The 19,526-nt window shown below is 41.9% G+C and overlaps 1 protein-coding gene across 1 annotated transcript; it reads left to right on the top strand.

Moving 5' to 3' along the window:
• The first annotated feature begins 1,396 nt into the window (after positions 1-1,396).
• On the top strand, positions 1,397-19,456 carry LOC109872937 (EH domain-containing protein 1-like). The gene is made up of 5 exons (XM_020464365.2): positions 1,397-2,097; positions 11,377-11,474; positions 17,050-17,462; positions 17,605-17,769; positions 18,161-19,456. The coding sequence occupies exons 1-5, from the start codon at positions 1,709-1,711 to the stop codon at positions 18,680-18,682; spliced, it is 1,587 nt and encodes a 528-aa protein (XP_020319954.1). The 5' UTR covers positions 1,397-1,708; the 3' UTR covers positions 18,683-19,456.
• The last annotated feature ends 70 nt before the right edge of the window (positions 19,457-19,526 follow it).

The raw sequence follows: 19,526 nt of genomic DNA on the forward strand, positions 1-19,526 counted from the left end.
AATACGTTTTTGTTTGTTGCAAACCTTGGAAATAAATATTGAAAACATCACTCTCTAATTATTGAAATAATATGATACCTGTTATAAGTGCGTGACTGTTAGTGGGGAAAAATCAACTAAAAATTCAAGAATTTTACACAGGGTGTCTAGTCTGGTAGAAGTTTAGTATTTATTGAGTGCTACCACAGGGTGGAGGTGTTTCAACATACAGTGCCTTGCAAAAGTATTCGGCCCCCTTGAACTTTGCGACCTTTTGCCACATTTCAGGCTTCAAACATAAAGATATAAAACTGTATTTTTTTGTGAAAAATCAACAACAAGTGGGACACAATCATGAAGTGGAACGACATTTATTGGATATTTCAAACTTTTTTAACAAATCAAAAATTGAAAAATTGGGCGTGCAAAATTATTCAGCCCCTTTACTTTCAGTGCAGCAAACTCTCTCCAGAAGTTCAGTGAGGATCTCTGAATGATCCAATGTTGACCTAAATGACTAATGATGATAAATACAATCCACCTGTGTGTAATCAAGTCTCCGTATAAATGCACCTGCACTGTGATAGTTTCAGAGGTCCGCCAGGGAGGGGCTATTGAAAGGTTAATGCAAAAAGAGTCCCAGATTTACTGATTAGACTCTTTACCCACTCTTATCCAATGTCTTAGTTCCACTAATTCTCCTACAGTTTATAAGAAATTCCTGGTGTACCAGGAAAACACCCAAGAACTCAATTAACTTACTTTCATTTTCACAATCCAGTCCAGAGATGAGTCACCTTCATGAATCAGTCACCTTCATGAATCAGCCCCCTCCTTTTCATTGCAGGAATATCAGTGATATTACCAGTCAGAGAAGTTTCACAGTGTACTTGATAAGAAACATATATTTTCAGGGCAGCTGTCAGATTTTCCACCTCAAATAGTAATTATTAATAGTTTATCACTGTCTGCTAGTGTGTGTGTGTGTGTGTGTGTGTGTGTGTGTGTGTGTGTGTGTGTGAGAGAGAGGGAACAATGTCAATATTTTGACCTCAACAGTAAACTCCATGAAGAAAGATGACTGACTGAGAATGCAGACACACAAGAACATAAGTGGGTAATGCAAAAAAAATACACTTTCTCCTTGGGAAAATGAAACCAAAAAAATTCCCTAAATAATTCCATAGCTGTTTTTCCCAGGAGGAAAAAAAAACATTTAGGGAATTATTAGGCTACATTGCTTAAATGTAATTTGCTCAAATCAAGGTTGTAATAAATGTGAACGATAACAGTTTGTTAACTGTCACTAACAGATCAGACCAGAATGGTTGGGGTTTCCCTTTCGAATTCATAAAGCATGTGCTAATCAGACTTGTAGAGAGGGGGCTTTTAATTTGAAACCAACCCCTCTTGCATTTCCCCCATAAATTGACTAGCCTTCTGACGTTCCACTAGGAATGCTCGACACCGGATTTGTGATTGTAGAAGCACAGAGGAGAGGGTGTCTTCAAGGGAGTTTCTTGGTCTGCTGTTAGCGAGCCTTGTAGTTTCAGTTCTAGTGTTAGTTAGCTAAACAAGGGTAGAAGGCTAACAAATTTACTCATTCAAACGTATTACCGCGTCCGGGACAGCCACAGAGTCGTTAGCCAGCGATATCATCAACTTTACTACATTGAACAACTAGATTGAAACGACAAGTAAATCTACAATAGTTCTGAATTCGGGCACCATGTTCAAAAGGAATGGCAAGAAGGACCCAGAACTAATCCAAAATGTGTCCGAGGGGCTGAAAAAACTGTACAAGACCAAACTCTTTCCCTTGGAAGACACCTACCACTTCCACGATTTCCATTCACCGGCTTTGGAAGATGCCGACTTTGACAACAAGCCTATGGTGCTCTTGGTTGGCCAATACTCCACGGGTAAAACCACATTTATCCGGCATCTTATGGAGCAAGATTTTCCCGGGATGCGGATAGGGCCCGAACCGACCACCGACTCCTTCATAGCGGTCATGCATGGAGAGCAGGACGGGCTGATCCCAGGCAACGCTCTAGTAGTTGACCCCAAAAAACCCTTCAGAAAACTCAACGCTTTTGGTAACGCCTTTCTTAACAGGTGAGTCCCAGTCCCGTGTAACCAGCTAGATGGCAAGCTATCTAACTAGGATAACTGGGAATGTTTTTAATGAATCCCTCAGGGAATTAAAAGGATGGGCTGAGTTAGCCCATTCATTGTCACTAACTACGTTTAGCGCCTATTTAGGATAGTATCTTCTGGCCTGGCATGTTTTGTTAAGAGCTCGCTCTAAAAGTTAAAACGCATCGCTTTCGGTAGTGTTTTGGAAACATAAGGAACATATCTTTTCATATCAGCAAAAAAAATACAAATAATAAACATTTTGTTTAGGATTCCCAGGCGGCCTTATAGACAGTCGACTACCTGTGCTAATTAGCTGTAACACCTGTGTAAACCGAAGACAGAAGCCACATGTGTTCACTGAAAAATACTGTTGACTGCAACTGTTAACCTGACCATTTACACTAAGTGTTTTTATTTTGCATTTGTGATATGAAGTAGAGCGCTTTGTTTCTAGAACATACTGCAATTGAGAATCGATTCACGTTTTAGGTGGTGTAGTTGGTTGTTTTGGCTGCCAGAGCAAGTTCGCCTGTGAACAGAATGTCTACGTTTCTTGGACTGTAACATGCTAACCACACCGTCGCGTGCATGAGCGTTGCCAAATAAATGTACACATTCATGTTATTCAATCATTGCACCCACACTGCTGGTGTGTGTCTACGTAGCCAGGCATTAATGTAGTTATTGGTTCTATTTGTGACGCTTGATGCAATCCAAGTCCCGCCTCTCCCATCTCCTCATTGGTTTTTAGAAGCATATATCACCACGGTGGGTGATTGAAAGATGAACTGAGGACCACACCACACTCCAGTTCAGTTGGTGGTATTGCACCTTAAAGTTGGTTACCAACTGCCCTATAAAGTCCGAATAAGCCTGATGGAGGAGAGATTTCTAGAAATGAGTCTACCCTTTTTATCTGTGGATTAATTGTCAGAGTAGAGGACCTTGTGTATTTCAGATAAAAATAACAACCTGATGTTTATCCCAGTACAAATGAGCTAGCAACAGCTAACTAGCTAATTTGCCATATTTTTTTTATGCTTTTCAACTTGTCCTCAAATTAATATAGTTGGTTCAGAGTTCGTTTTGATATTTCAACCTGTGTGTCCTGATCGTGTCTGGTGTGGGTGGTCAGCATGTAAGGAGTAACTGTTAGGTTAATTTTGTCCATTACTGAGCTAGCACTGTTAGAGGATAGCTAGCTATCTTAGTTAGCAAGCTCCTCTGTAATAAAGGTCAAGTAGAGGTGTGAAAAACATTGGAATAATTAACTCTATGTAAAAAATAATATTTAATTAATTAAAGAAATTAATAATATTTTAACTAAATTAAAATGACAGTGCAGTTATCACAACTACCACTAACTGACCATCAAAAGGAAACATTTAAATGAAACCAGTACCTAATGCAACAATGTTTTAATGTTAGTATGAGGAGATATGCTTCTTTCAAATGATTTTCCACGGATATAAAGCGCTCCGCACGTCATCCTTGTTAACAGTTGGAAGAATTGTAGTGCGGGTGGGGCGTCCATGCAGAAATCAATGGGATGCTCAAGGAGGTTTGTTCATGCAGATGCAGGAATACCCACATGCAGGAACGCCCCGAATTGCGAGCCGCAATCACACATTATTAACGATCATTAGGGGGGGGGTGGGTGTTCATCAATTCATTCTGGCCATCTCTTCTGATTTCCAGAGCACTCGTCTGAGTGTGCTGAATAACTGATGAATTTACAAATGTGCAACACCTGTTGAATATGACCGTTGTCAGTAAATATCTGCAAAAAAAAGTCATTCAATTGTTGCCATCAGCACAGTTAGTCAGCAACGCTTTAGATAACAGCCTAACCAGCTCTGCTAGGTCAAGTTAAACAGTCAGTGAGGTATTCTCTCATTTATGTCTGGAAGTAGCCAGCAAGTTAGCCAACTTTAGCCAGTTAGCTTGGGTGCTTGACTGCTGTTGAGGTCAGAACACTTGGATCAACGCTACACCTGGCCAGAGCATCCAGTGTGCTCTCTGAATGCTCCAAGAGTGAAACGCTCTGTCTCTTCATAAATTCAATCTGACAATGCTCTGAATTTACACACAGTGAATGAACACACCCTAGGAGAGTCACACATTTTCAGCTGGCCCTTTAAAGGATGGTCTGTTACTGGGGTAACTGGGCACTCCCTTTTCTGTGATGAAAAAAATCTGATTGTGGATGTCTTAGCAGCAGATGGTTGCAGAAAACTCAAACTAACATTATAACACAACCTAGCATGTGAACAAAACGATGTAACTGACCAATACATTTGAGGACAGTCACACTATTAGCCTTTCTTGTCAATTTGACCAACTTCTACATGTGGACTTAAAATTTAAAAAACAGTATATACATTCTGACCCGCCAATGACAATCTACCCTTATTTGGCTGGCGTTCATTTCCAACCCTGATGTCTTCACTGCCCTGATGTCATATCTAGAACTGGTCTACAAGATGCCATGTTGAGAAAAATTAATAACGTGATGCCTGGATGGAGAAATTGTACACTGATTGTTTTGCGAGTACAACGCGTGAGCCCTGAAACACCATACGTGGCGATAACGGATTGTTGGATGTATCAACACGCATCACTGCAGTAAGCCATCACATTGATGAGAGGTGGGACATGATGTCCCATGTACTGAGAACATGGAGAGGGACACCGCAGAGAACCTAAAAAGGCATTACCTACCATTGTTGCTGAGTGGGTGGAGGACAGCAGTAAGGGGAGCACTGACTGATAAGTAGCCAGGACTTTGAACTGCACTGCCCACTAGCGGTTATATGCCGGAACATATCTGAATTGTGAATTCATGTCATTTTATTTTTATCGTTAAAAGATAACAAATGGCAGTTTAAATGTTAAGAACAATTGTGCACATCCATAGTCCAAGGATAATCCTATCTTATTTGTCAGAGGATCAGTGATCCATTAATTATAAAAAATAAAAATAAAATCCTCTCTCTGTATTCATGGATTTTTTAATTAATTGTTTGTCTTTGGATCAGATGTTCAGTGTGTGACAGTATGGGAGGGAGGGGAGTGGCTGTCAGTTTGTGTTGAACTTTGAAAAGCCCCCTCTGGTCTGCCCATGTCCTTTGACTGAGACTGTTCATGCAGTAAACTTGTTAGCTTGACCAAACACACTTTTCTATCACCTCTGCTTTTATAATGCTCCCATACAGACCTATGTATGAACGAACAGTCTAGCCTGAACCTTGCGCTGACCCTCAGAGAATATGTAATCTATTCATTACACTGTATGTAAGTAGGGGACTTTTATTGTAGAATGTCACCTCTCCTCAGAGGTCCCATAGAAACCAAGGAGCAGTGCATGCTCTCTCCTGGTACAAACTGCTGTAGTGGCTGTCTGGTTCAATCAATTATTAACTGACATTGCTCTCATAGCTACATTGATTCCCACATTACTGGAGAATACCTGGACAGAGTTTCTACAGTGTTTCCTGACCAACTATTGGGGTTTATATCATGTTTAACTGATGCCAGAAACACACTCGTAAGTCTGTAGTGGTTGTCTGTGGTATGAACCTTTGCTTCACCAAAACTGTTTGCTCATAACCATTGCTCTGCTGAATCATTTTACTTGCAGCAGTCTACAATTTGACAGTGCAATGTTCTCCATCTTTCAGTATTAAATTCCAGCCTTCTCCCCTGCTCTGACAAACACCACACCAAGCTGTTTTATAGTAACCGTTCAGGATTTATTTCCTACACTTTGAACAAGTAAAACTAGTTACACATTGCGCTGTGCTACTGTAGCTACATTTTGTGACTACCCAGACTGTGCAATCACTTTATCCTGCATTCCAGTAGTGCATATGGAAAATAAAGTGTTTTGTTGTCGGATGAAAAGCAGATGCTGTATTTGTTTTATAATGCTGACCTTGTGTGAAATAGAATGACTTTTCTGCTCAAAATTGTGGGCGTGTCACACCCGCGTTTGTAGCACTGTTCTGTACACCTATTGTCAATCAGTTGTGCGTTTCCTTTTGGTGTGAACTAAGCTGACATTAGCCTGCCTTTTTGAAGGGGTCAATTTGACAGCCACTCCAGGAATGGGATCCTCTGTATTGAATGTCATCCATCATGACTGACTTAGTGTGGAGGGAGTGGTAATGCTCTCCTGGGGAAGCGATGATGAAAGGCTACAATAGTTCTGACCAGCTGTGTTTATACTTGGCTGTGTGAGGCTGTTACCACCCTGCCTGAAACATTTCACCCGGTTAATTCACAATTTCAGTGTATAGGCCAGATTTTGTTTTCTAAATCATGAAAATTAAAAGTTAGGACAATACCCAGTAAATATTGTCTTGCCAATACACTGTATTGTTGTAATGTATAAATGTGTGTTTGTGGTAGCTTGTACTGAGCTGACTGGTTAACCAATAGTGTTTCAGGGTTTTTCCTGGATCAAAAGGGGGCGTAGGTGGGGGGTGCGGTAGGGGGGCGTTGCAGAGGTCGTGGCAAGTTGGCTCCTGAGTGGCGCAGCGGTCTAAGGCACTGCCTTAGGGCTAGAGGCGTGACTACAGACCTTGGTTAATTTCCAGGCTGTATCACAACTGGCCGTAATCGGGAGTCCTATAGGGCGGCACACAATTGGCCCAGCCTCGTCTGGGTTTGGATGGGATAGGTCGTCATTGTAAATTACCTTTTTTTCTTAACTGACTTGCCTAGTTAAATAACATTTAAAAAATTGACGCGGTCAGCCTGTTGGCACGGCTACATTTTAGGGAATTTGAGTCCCCCATCTTGGCAGTGTAGACTTTATTTTTTTAATCAAATTTCCTGATTCTACAAATTTCTCCATTGAGCGGAGACATTTTTGCAGTTTTTAAAGCAAATGTCTTTAAATTCTACAGATTGTCATGCAGCTGAGAGAAAATGTTGCAATTTTAAAGCTAATTTCCCGCAATTATTTGCCCCTTTGCCATGGCTAATGATATTTTGCTCAAACATGAAGTCAATAATGCTAAAATCATGGTTTTTGGAATTTTACATTTTCCTGAATGTCTAGCTAATATTTGGTTGATCTTTAATTCTCAGACTATATTTAAAAAATTTAAGGTCCATTATCTTTTCAACATACTTTATATATGGTTTCAGTTTTAAATTTACACCTAAAGCATTTTTCCATCATTACCAAAGATTACAAAGGCATAAAAATCCCTGCCATTTTTGTCTGAGGTGGGTCGACTGGTCAGGCTTTCAGAGCAGAAAGACCTGAGTCAGTTCTGTACTCCAGCTCTGCCTTGGCAGAAAGAACTCATACTGACTCAGCTGTTTCTCTCTCTTTCCTTCAAACAGCAGGCAGCTCATTGTGACCATAACGTATTTCCTTTCACTCTTGGCAATCATGCACTGTCATCCATAACCTTCCATTTTATCCAGCCCCACTCTGCATCTCTTTAACCTTTTAACCTCCTAACATTACTCCAGATGCATGATGAACCTTTCAGGGTGGTGTATGCTACTGTATGTCTGTGCCTACCCCGAGTCCATTTCTCGGTTTTGAGTTTGCAGCTCACACGAACAGAACGAGTTGGCAACCAGACCAAGGGAATGCCAGGAATTCTGGATGAGTGTAAATGTGGTAAAAAGAGGAGGGAGTGGAGACTCACATGAGACTCAACATGGATGGGGCTGGGGAGAATCAAGAGGGAAACATCCAAGAATGGTGTGCCTCGGGCTGGGTGATATGTGGCGGTTTGAAATTGCGGCGTTAATGTGTTTTTGAATGACTACAACTGGCAAGTGTGTTTCAGGATTGGGGAATGATAGCTGTGTGAGTGACACGGTGTGGTTTAGTCATGAGTTATGCACATGCATCCAGATACGATGAGGGAATCAGATCATGGGAAAGGTGAGTTAAGGCGTTAGAAAGATAAGAGCTCTGCCAAAAAATAAGGACATTCCTGCTCCTCAGTCACATTGAGTGAGGGGAGAGAGAAGGAAAAACAAATTGAACAGAGGAAAGGGGGGGGGGGGGGAATATTCCCATGCGTGGTGAGGTAATGTACAGTTGTATTATATCACTCCACTGAAGGCCCTTCACACAAGACTGCTACGTTATCATTGCCTGACAGCAGATCTGTAAGTCGGTCTCGTTGAATGTCTCTACATTAAGTGTACTGAGGGTGGAGGGGAAAATGAAAGCTACTTCAAGTACATGCTGGTGTTCATAGAGGAATCATGTGTTCAGCGTCTGGTGTTAAGGACTAGTTAATTGTCCAACATTTCTACATGTGATTTGGAGCTCTCTTTAAATGGTTTTCTAGCATACAGAGTGGACAGAAATGATTTGGGTATGCTCGTTGTCTTGAGTGTAGCATATGGTTTTGTGCCTCGATTGGAGGGTCTCCACAAACAGTATTTCTAGAGGAGCTGGAAAGATCACATACAGGCTTACCACTTATTCTTACAAGACGTAAGGTGTTGGAGAATGTAGGTTTGCGTCAAAGCTTCCAGTAATTACTTGTCTTCCATACATCTGGTCTGCGTTTGTGAGGCAGGTTGGACATATTTCCAAATTCTCTCAAACTAATTAACATTAAATTCTCTGGCAACAGCTCTAGTGGACATTCCTGTGGTCAGCATGCCAATTGCACGCTCCCTCAACTTGAGACATCTGTGGCATTGTTGTGACAACTGCACATTTTATAGTGGCCTTTTTATTGTCCCCAACACAAGGTGAACCTGTGTTAATGATCATGCTGTTTTAATCAGCTTCTTGATATGCCCCACCAGTCAGGTGGAAGGAAATGCCAAATGCTCACTAACAGGGATGTAAACAAATTTGTGTATTTGAGATGGGTTAACAAAGTAGACATTGAATATCTGTTTGAGCATGGTGAAGTTATTAATTATGCTTTGGATGGTGTCAATATACCCAGTCAATACAAAGATACAAGCGTCCTTCCTGACTCCGTTGCTGGAGAGGAAGGAAACCGCTCGGGGATACACCTTGAGGCCAATGGTGACTTAAAAACAGTTTAATGGCTGTGATAGGCGTACACTGATGATGGATCAACATTTTAGTTACTCCAGAATACAAACCTAAATGAAAAGTAGTGAGCCTGTACAGAATAAAAATATTCCAAAACATGCATCCTGTTTGCAATAAAGCACTAAAGTAAAACTGCAAAAATTGTGTCCTGTATACAAAGCGTTATGTTTGAGGCAAATCCAACACCACTGAGTACCACGCTTCATATTTTCAAGCATGTTGGTGGCTGCATCATGTTGTGGGTATGCTTGTCATCGGCAAGGCCTAGTTTATTATAAAAATATAAAAAAATCCCTAAGCTAAGCATGTACAAAATCCTTGAGCCAGGTTTTCCTCGGTCTGCTTTCCAACAGACACTGGCAGACAACATGATGCTTTGACATTTTGTCTGTAATCGAACCCACAAATGCTGATGCTCCAGATACTCAACTAGTCTAAAGAAGGCCAGCTTTATTGCTTCAAATCAGCACAACAGTTTTCAGCTATGCTAACATAATTGCAAAACAATTCTCTAATGATCAATTAGCCTTTTTAAGATGATATACTTGGATTAGCTAACACAATGTGCCATTGGAACACAGGAGTGATTGCTGATAACGGGCCTATATAGATATTCCATTCTTAACAGGTTTTCACTTTGTCATTTTGGGGAATTGTGTGTAGATGGGTAAGGGGAAAAATCTATTGGAATAATGATACCTGTTATAAGTGCATGACTGTTGGTGGGGAAAAATCAACTAAAAATTCAAGAATTTTACACAGGGTGTCTAGTCTGGTAGAAGCTTAGTATTTATTGAGTGCTACCACAGGGTGGAGGTGTTTCAACATATCTGCCAGGGAGGGGCTATTAAAATGTTAATGCAAAAAGACTCCCAGATTTACTGTCATTACTCTCCCCCTCACACACCCCTTTACCCACTCTTATCCAATGTCTTAGTTCCACTAATGTTCCTACGGTTTATAAGAAATTCCCGGTGTACCAGGAAAACACCCAAGAACTCAATGAACTTACTTTCATTTTCACAATCCAGTCCCGAGATGAGTCACCTTCATGAATCAGCCCCCTCCTTTTCATTGCAGGAATATCAGTGATATTACCAGTCAGAGGAGTTTCACAGTGTACTTGTGAAAATGGGGGTGGGGAGTTCATGCAGAAGCATGAATACCCACATGCAGGAATGCCTCGATTGCGGGCCGCAGTCACACATTGCAGTCATTAGGGGTGCATTCATAAATTCACTCTGGCTATCAATTCCAATTTCAGAGCACTCTCAGCTGTGTGCCAGAGTACAGAATAACTGAGTGAAAAGGAAGCTTGTACAGAATAAAAATATTCCAAAACATGCATCCTGTTTGCAATAAGGCACTAAAGTAAAACTGCAGAAAATGCGGCAAAGAAATTAACTTTAGCCCTGAATGCAAAGCGTTATGTTGGGGGCAAATCCATGACATCACTGAGTACCACTACATATTTTCTAGCATGGTGGTGGCTGCATCATGTTGTGGGTATGCTTATCATCGGCAAGGACTAGGGAGTTTTTTTAGGATACAAACTAAGCTAAGCACCGGCAAAATCCTAGAGGAAAACCTGGCAGTCTGCTTTCCAACAGAGATCTGGGAGACATTCACCTTTTCAGCAGGACAATAACTGAAAATACAAGGCCAAATATACACTGGAGTAGCTTACCAAGACGACATTGAATGTTCCTGAGTGGCCTAGTTAGTTTTGACTTAAATCGACTTTAAAATCTATGGCAAGACTTAAATGGCTGTCTAGCAATGATCAACAACCAACTTAATAATGCTTGAAGAATTTGAATAAGAATTATGTGCAAATATTGTACAATCCAGGTGTTTAAAGCTCTTCGAGACCTACCAAGAAAGACTCACAGCTGTAATTGCTGCCAAATGTGATTCTAACATGTATTGACTCAGAGGTGTGAATATATATGTGCATTTTGATATTTTTGTATTTCATTTTCAATAAATTTGCAAAAATATCTAAACATGTTTTCACTTTGTCCTTATGGGGAATTCTGTGTAGATGTATTAAAATCTATTTTCCCTTACCCATTTTGAATTCAGGCTGTAACAATGTGGAATAAGTCAAGGGGTATGAATACTTTCTGAAGGCACTTTTGTGGTTAAATACTGCAGTTATTGTGTAGTTAGGCATCATCATCAATGTATTTTTCTCCCAGGTTTGTGTGTGCTCAGATGCCCAATGCTGTATTGGAGAGCATCAGTATCATTGACACCCCAGGAATCCTGTCTGGAGAAAAGCAGAGGATCAGCAGAGGTTGGTAGTTAACAGCCTATATTCATTGTACCATTAAGGTTCTTTTGATTTCCCCATCTTTCTTTTCTTTCTGCATCCTTCTTCCCCCTCTCAATGACTCTCCTTTTGCCCTCTTCCTCCATCTTGATTCTGTCTCATGATTTTTTTTTTTTACTGAAAAAGGACTACAGTTTTACTTCAAGGTTGGCCGGTCCAATGATCATGTAATGTGGTCAATATCATTTAGCATGTTTTTGTGTCCCTGAGAATGCAGATAAATGCTGTAGACATTTGGTACATCCTAGTGAAGCAGTGAATGATCTGCATTACAAGGCCTGTTTATAGCTGTCTTATTTCATATTACTGCTGAACAGCCTCTGACATTCTGAATTCCTGCGTGATCTGCGTCAGACCACTGCCTCTCATGCATGGTTCTAGAGCAAGTGTATTAGCGAGTACTGTGAAGAGAATGTCAGAACCTCCCCCTGCCGTACACCATGACGACAGAATGGGTGTGTGTGCCGTCCCACTGTGAGAAATGACCTGACAGGGAGGCTGCCAGGAAACAGTGGTGGCCTCTGAGGGGACAGAGGTGGAAGATGGAGGGTAAAGAAGAGAGAAAAATCTGACTCCTGGGCAGCAGTGTGGCACAGCCATTAGAGAAGGTTTGCCAGTTCAACTCAATGTTGAGCCTGGAACCTTTTGAATTCATCCAAAGCATAAATTGATATCTAGGGCAAGTTTTGAAAAACTTTCGAAGTCAGTGAGTCTTACTCTTTGCCCTCTACCCTTCACCCCAGTGTGGTTGTGAATGAGAGAGCGAGTGATGTGTGTGTGTGCCTCAGACCATCAGCTGCGCAATGTCTATAAAGATGAGCTACAGCAAGCCAGACAATGGGGGTAGCTGAAGAACAAAACAGTGGTTTTTATTTACACTAATCATAGGTGTTTACACTTCATTTGTTTCACCCTGGTGTGAGCATCCTGGGTGAATAGTTGGGCTCACCCAACCGCCACTGGGTCACCTCGGGGTGAAAAGAGTTCCTGGGGATATAAGAGATGTGATGGTAGGGAGAAAGTGAGAACTTAGTGGGGCTGTCTTTTTTATTTTTACTACAACCATGGTGAAATAAAGTAGACTTGGCATGTTTAGAACTTTTTGATGTTTGAGTGCTGAAGGCAGGAGATCAAATGAGTGTTTGAAGTCCAGGGGAATTAAAGAGAATTGAAAGATGGTGTGCTGTACCGTACTTACAAAGCACTTAACTGTAGATGGGAGTCAGTGACTGGGATGTTACGCTGGGCTTTCATACACTTCCTGGAGAGGCTTGAACACTTCTCATAACCCACTGTGGGCTATAGTAAATCACATGCATGCTCACATGACCACAGAACTGAAATGGGGAAGATTTGAATTGACATTCCTACACAGTATATTGAACCATGATGCAGTACTGAGGTTACAACATTTTGTAAAGTACTTATTGTGGTCAATTCAGTGCCATTTATTACAAAGGTGAAGCCTTGCTACAGTCATTACACAATGATGGAAAATTAAGTGGTTGGTCGTAGTTAACTCAGTTTGAGTTATCTCTCTAGAACACACATACTACCACTACTACACACAAAGACACGTGCTCGCACACTCTCATACAGGAAACCCACACCAGAGTCAATGTAGGGTCACTGCAATATACTTCCCCATTGTCCCTGTGACTGGATCACAAATTCTCTCATCCCACTCAACTACTTTCCGCTTCATTTCCCACAATTTTTTTCATTTATGAATTAATCTAATAGGGTCTGTCAACAGAATGTCTTTGTTGGCCATTGTAGTGTTTTATCAGCCTCAGTGATACTTGTCTCCATTTGCCCTGGCTCAGACCTTGCAAGGGCAAGTTAATAATCTCCTCAAGTCTTCTGACTCGATCTGTCTGCTCCACGGCTGCTTTACATTTCTGTTAATTGTAATACTGTGGCCTGCTTGACAATATGGAAGAAGAGAAAGCGTACGCTATTTAGCTGCCTTACTGTTGGTGTTGGACTTTTCCCCCGGGAGGGTTCCAGCAGTGAATCTAGGCTACTACTTAATCTGTGAAGGGAAGGCAGGTGAATGAGGCGATGTCCTTGTCACTCTAGCGTATCTTGCAAGGTTCAGTTAGACAGACCGTTCATTATTTACTGTATACATGGTGAAGGTCCTCGGTGACTCCAAGCTTTCTCCCGGGTGTCGGGTGTCAATAGCATTCCCTCACACTCAGACAATTATTGGCAAATTTAAGGCTGGTAATTAAAGGGGTTGCTGTGTCTGCTGTCAGCAAGTGAGCTGGAAGAGATTTGAACCCATGTGGTTAACCGGTGACAAAAGACTGCTTCTGCAACGTGGCTTTATGCCTGTTTTTATTTCAGAAACGTATAAAGTTTTTAGTTTTCACATGCGTACATACACACAATGAACCGTTTAACCGGAGGCAATACAGGATTTCAAAATGTTGCAAAAGCAGGCCCTTTGCAAACAAATAGGTCATTAGCCATTGAATTGTGGAATTCAAATGCCCATTCTGTGAACATATTCCTAGATCCTTCCTTTGTTCTAAGCCTTTCTGTTAACTGGAGAGGGGATGCTGTGTGAATGGGCCGTTGGTGTGGAGAGCTGACTATTTCCCATAGTGATACAGAGGAGATAGTTATGAGACGTGTCGTACTGCCCAGGCTCCAGTTCGATCAACCAGGACATTACTAATGTTTCTCCCTGGTTGCAGGGGGGAAAGAGTTGAGTTTGTGGCACTACCATGTACCAAAGAACCAGTAATGTAACTCTTGAAACAAGGCCAGGCAGTGGGGTTCATGACCTCTGACCAACTAGTATAAATCAGGAAAAGGACCACATTGTAGGAAGTGATGACAGTGAACCAACCACTGTCAGTCTTTGAAAACAGTGCTTGATGTCTTACCGTGTACGTGGCCAGATGCAAACAAACAGGCCTGTTGCTATTGGACAGGCAGCTAAGCATGTCTTATTTCTGAGCCCTGCAAGGATGGTCTCAAATTCCTATTCTGCTGTATGCTTCATAGGCGCCTGAGTATGACACTGACTTTCTCTGCCAGATCAGCATGCAGTGTTCATTGTCACCCTAGGTACCCCATTTCTTTCTATCATTACATTGAAATTAGAAATCATCTTTGTAGGTTTGGTGTCCATTGTCAATTCCATGCGTGTGTCATCGTGGATATTTCCTTTTTGGAAAAGTGAAGGAAGAAGGTATGCTGTGCCGAGAAAGCAAAACTGAAAAATACCTTCCGTTTACCAATTAGCTTCCATCAGGGTTGGGGGCAATTCCACTCTTTAGTTCATGGAAGCTGAGAGAAGTGGAGTAGAAGAACACACTTGATGAATCCCTTGACTTGAAACAGTGTTGACCCTTGACCTTGTCTGTATCAGGTGGATCACTGACAAAGATGATAGATGATGCCTTTTTTGTTTTGGGTAGGCCTGACAAGTCTGACATACAGTTGATTGGGTGGTATGTCCCTTCATCCCCCTTGTGATTGCGCTCACCTTTTTAAGTCAAGTTGGCCTTGATTTCTCCAGATTGGTCACTAGGTTAAAATATGGTGTGGTAACAATTAACCTTCAGATGAAATGGGAGGAATTGTGACAGGCAGTGGTTTTCTTCTATCGCCTCCATGTAGATTTTATATCCCGGTCTTTTATTACCAGCATATACTTTTTTTTTTTTTTTTTTAAGTGAGTAGAGATAATGAGGAGCTGTTCTCGTGGACTCATGACTTTGCCAGGTCACGCCCTCATTGGATCGGTGCAGAGATCACACATCCTGCCAACATCGACACAAAAACCAGACTGATGGAAGAATACCTTTTCAGTCTTTCACTGGGATTAGATTCACTGCTAGTTCTTGTCTATAACTGTTCTGTGCTTTGTCACGTATTTGTACATTTTATGTGGACCCCAGGAAGAGCAGCTACTGCATTTGCAGTGGGGATGGGGATCCTAATAAACTAAACTACAGCCAACATATTAGGACACTGTGCTTATTATCCTAGTGAATAACATGATTCTAACCAACTACTGTACTGTTTTAATTGACACTCATTGTTGAATCTAGTCTCTGGACATTCCCCAGTTGCTAATGATTAGTTGAGCCCTAATCTTGGGACAGACAGGAAAAAGGAGTAAGGTCAGGTTTTACACACACACACACACACAGGTGGATGGCTTTATAGGGCTTCTCTTCTAGTTTAATCAGCAGAAGTTACATCATAAATCAATGAGTAGGTACACCTTACTTAGGTATTTCATATAAAGGAATAGCTCTGCAACATTCCCAATGGAGCTCTAATGTATGTGTGAGGGGAAGAGCCGGTGAGATGTACATTTTGTTTCTTGCTGTTTAAATAGTGCTGAATCAGACTGTTCTCTGCCTTGTACATCCCAAACCCGATTTTTAAAAACAATAATACAAAAATTAAACTGTCCGTTGTGGCCAATCCCTTTATTAGAAACTACAACTACTTTCAGTATGACTAGTATCAGCGTTTTGTCTCCACCTCCAGCACAACGTGCCAAGGCAGAGTGGTGCCCTGCTGCGCTCTAGTACAATTCAGAATGAACAAATAACTGTTCTAAGGTGAGGAAGAGGTCTCTTTGTGGGCCCAGTGTCTCCACTGCACAATTTATGCTCCAAATGCTCTTTCCTGTTTGTCATTCAGGGGGGATATGTCCACGTGTGGAGGTGGGTAGAAGACATCCCCTGGAAATAGAATGGACCCAGCCTAATACATTTAAAACATTACTGAATGTCTTGTTTGACGGGACAAATGTCATAACGCATTTGATCTCATTCAGTCTTGTTTTTCTTCTGCATGCTTGAAAACATGAATCCTGTACTATTCTGAACTGAAATATAAGCTAGGCTCAGTGTTCAGCAAATTGTGCTCTAGAAAACCACCATGAATATTTCCCGACGCTTATCTTTTTAGAACATGATGAAATTTGAGGCCTAAACTTGCTTGCATCATCTATTTCATAAGGCTTTACTAGGTGTGTCGGGTGACATGAAATGGATTCCACTTTATCCATTTCTATGCTCGGTCGGTCATGGGTAAAGAGCACAGCTCTGCTCTGGGCAGTGTTGGTGTCAGTGTGAGGGTATTTAGTCAAGGTTTTCCTGGTAGAGGAAAAACACATTTTGTCTCATTGTGAAATATACCTGTTTTGGTATCTAGCTGGGTCTGTGTCTGTTGCCGTGTGGAGCGGGACCATAGAGACCGGATAAGCTGGAGTGGCACTGGAATCTGAGCTGATTGATATACATAGAGAAACAAACACACACTTACTAGGAGCGGCTCACACATTCTAAATCGTTGGTGTGGATTTATTTGCATGTTTTCACTCCTTACATAATCACAGATCCAATAAACTTGTTGGACTGTAATTTGTTGACCACATCTCGTACCATTTTCATTTGATTGAAATGTTAAACTTCTGATAAAAGGGTGTAATTCCTATGGATGTTGACGATTTCATACCCCTTATGACAAAACAAACACCATTTTTCCTCTTTCCTCTCGTCAGGCTATGACTTTGCTGCAGTGCTAGAGTGGTTTGCAGAGCGTGTTGACCGCATCATTCTGCTTTTCGACGCCCACAAGCTAGACATCTCGGATGAGTTTTCTGAGGTGATCCGCTCCCTGAAGAACCATGAGGACAAGATGCGGGTGGTTCTGAACAAGGCTGATCAGATTGGCACACAGCAGCTGATGAGGGTCTATGGCGCCCTCATGTGGTCTCTTGGTAAAATTGTCGGTACGCCAGAGGTGATCCGGGTGTACATTGGTTCTTTTTGGGCTCAGCCGCTCCTGGTCGCAGACAACCGGAAGCTTTTTGAGGCAGAGGAACAGGACCTTTTCAAGGACATCCAGGGGTTACCTCGGAATGCTGCTCTGAGGAAGCTCAATGACCTCATCAAGCGGGCTCGCCTCGCCAAGGTGAGACCTAGGTCTTAAATGTTGGGTTTATTAATATTTATCTCTGGAAACAATTACTCTACTGTAATGTATAACCCTCAGTGCCAAAAAATCTATCTGTGTTTAGATCCAGATATGATTAATTTAGTCTTCCTCCCTCCAGGTCCACGCCTACATCATCAGCTCTCTAAAGAAGGAGATGCCCAACATGTTTGGGAAGGAGAATAAGAAGAAGGAGCTGATTGCTAACCTGGGGGAGATCTACACGAGGATTGAGAAAGAGCACCAGATCTCACCCGGAGACTTCCCCAAACTAGCTAAGATGCAGGTACACAAATATACATTATTTTTCCAGTGGGGGTAGTAATTATGTTAAAGGAGGACTTCAGCGTCAGCTGAACTCGTGAATACCTTTTGTCTCTGCGTGCAGTTTGAAAGTTTATTACTAGTGTTAGTGCAATGACTGGAAGTCGATGGCAACTGCTAGCATGCTAGTCTATACCGTAGACTTAGTCATTGCACCAATGCTAGTTAGCTTTGGCTTGCAAAACTACCTCTAACTTCCTTCATACTGGATGCAGACATAAAAATGGTGTCCACGATTTCAATCCCGAAGTATCCCTTTAACCGAAGTAGTGATGTCAGTAGTTGTGATGAGCGTTGCAGATACCTTTCCTTGACTAGAACTCCCCTGACCTCATTTCACCTTTTATAAACAGGAGATCTTGGCTAACCAGGACTTCAGTAAGTTCCAGGCAGTGAAGCCCAAGCTGCTGGAGGCTGTTGAGGACATGCTAGCCAATGACATAGCCAAACTCATGACCCTCGTCCGCCAGGAGGAGGCAGCCATGCCCAGCCAGTCAGTCCAGGGTGGCGCCTTTGAGGGCACCATGGACGGGCCTTTCGGCCATGGCTACGGCGAGGGTGCAGGCGAGGGTATTGATGAGCTGGAGTGGGTGGTGGCACGAGACAAACCCACCTACGACGAGATCTTCTACACCCTGTCTCCTGTCAATGGCAAAGTGTCAGGTGCCTTGGCCAAGAAGGAAATGGTGAAGTCCAAGCTGCCCAACACAGTGCTGGGAAAGATCTGGAAGCTGGCCGACGTAGACAAGGATGGATACCTGGACGATGACGAGTTTGCCCTTGCCAATCACTTGATCAAGGTGAAGCTTGAGGGGCACGAGCTTCCCACTGATCTGCCAGAACACCTTATCCCTCCCTCCAAAAGGGGACTGTAGAATTGGAACTCTTTCATATATGGGCAGGCCTGAATAAATAGATGGTGGCTGAGGTTTTTCGGAGTGAGTGGGATAAGGGAAAGGTGCATTTTTGGCCAAAGTAAATGTGAGTGTTATGAGGAGAATCATTCTGGTTAGGGTGTTGTCTTATGTCAAATGGCGCAACAGCCGTCTGCATAACTGCATGTTGTGTTAGAATAATTCCATCTGATGTGAGACAATGGAGGGGGTGGTGGTCTGGGTAGGGTTATGATAATGGTGTTGGGGTGAAATTCATGTTAGACTGACTATGATAATTAACATAGTCCATTCAAAGATAAAAATGCTATTATCTCTAACTTCACCTGAATCCCTTATCTTCCTTAGTACTTATTTGTCTTACCATTATCTTTATCAAAAGGCCTTTGTTGAAGTTATCATGTATCAAGTTCAATCTCCACTTTGGGACCTGCTGAATTTATTGTGCTCAAATTTATTGAGCGCTTTCGATTGCAACAACTAAATATTGTCTTTCCACTCACTGGTTCCAGGGAATGGGGTGGGTTGGACATACAGTATGCATTGGCAAGATATCTGATCAAATGTATTTATGGAAAATCAATTAACGATTTGGGGCGCAGTACCAGTTTAAAAATCCCAGTTTGATCCCTGGCAGTCACATCTAGCCTTCAATGCCAAAGTCGCTTAAGTGTTGTATGTAGAAGTGGCTCTAGCCCTCAAATGTTAATATGTACATTGTTTTTTGTCTTCTGAAATAAAATGTTTATTCAAATACATTTGTCTGCTCTGTTAATGGATCAAACATTGCCCATTAAAAGCCCAAATTTGTAGTTCAGTACCTTTC

Source organism: Oncorhynchus kisutch, linkage group LG28, assembly GCF_002021735.2.
Source record: "Oncorhynchus kisutch isolate 150728-3 linkage group LG28, Okis_V2, whole genome shotgun sequence".
Taxonomy (NCBI): domain Eukaryota; kingdom Metazoa; phylum Chordata; class Actinopteri; order Salmoniformes; family Salmonidae; genus Oncorhynchus; species Oncorhynchus kisutch.

Bases quoted from the DNA above. Each gene is read 5' to 3' on its own strand.
- LOC109872937 (XM_020464365.2), top strand. From the start codon at position 1,709: ATGTTCAAAAGGAATGGCAAGAAGGACCCAGAACTAATCCAAAATGTG. The intron at 2,098-11,376 runs GTGAGTCCCAGT...TTTTTCTCCCAG, and splicing joins GGTAACGCCTTTCTTAACAG to GTTTGTGTGTGCTCAGATGC. The intron at 11,475-17,049 runs GTTGGTAGTTAA...TCCTCTCGTCAG, and splicing joins AAAGCAGAGGATCAGCAGAG to GCTATGACTTTGCTGCAGTG.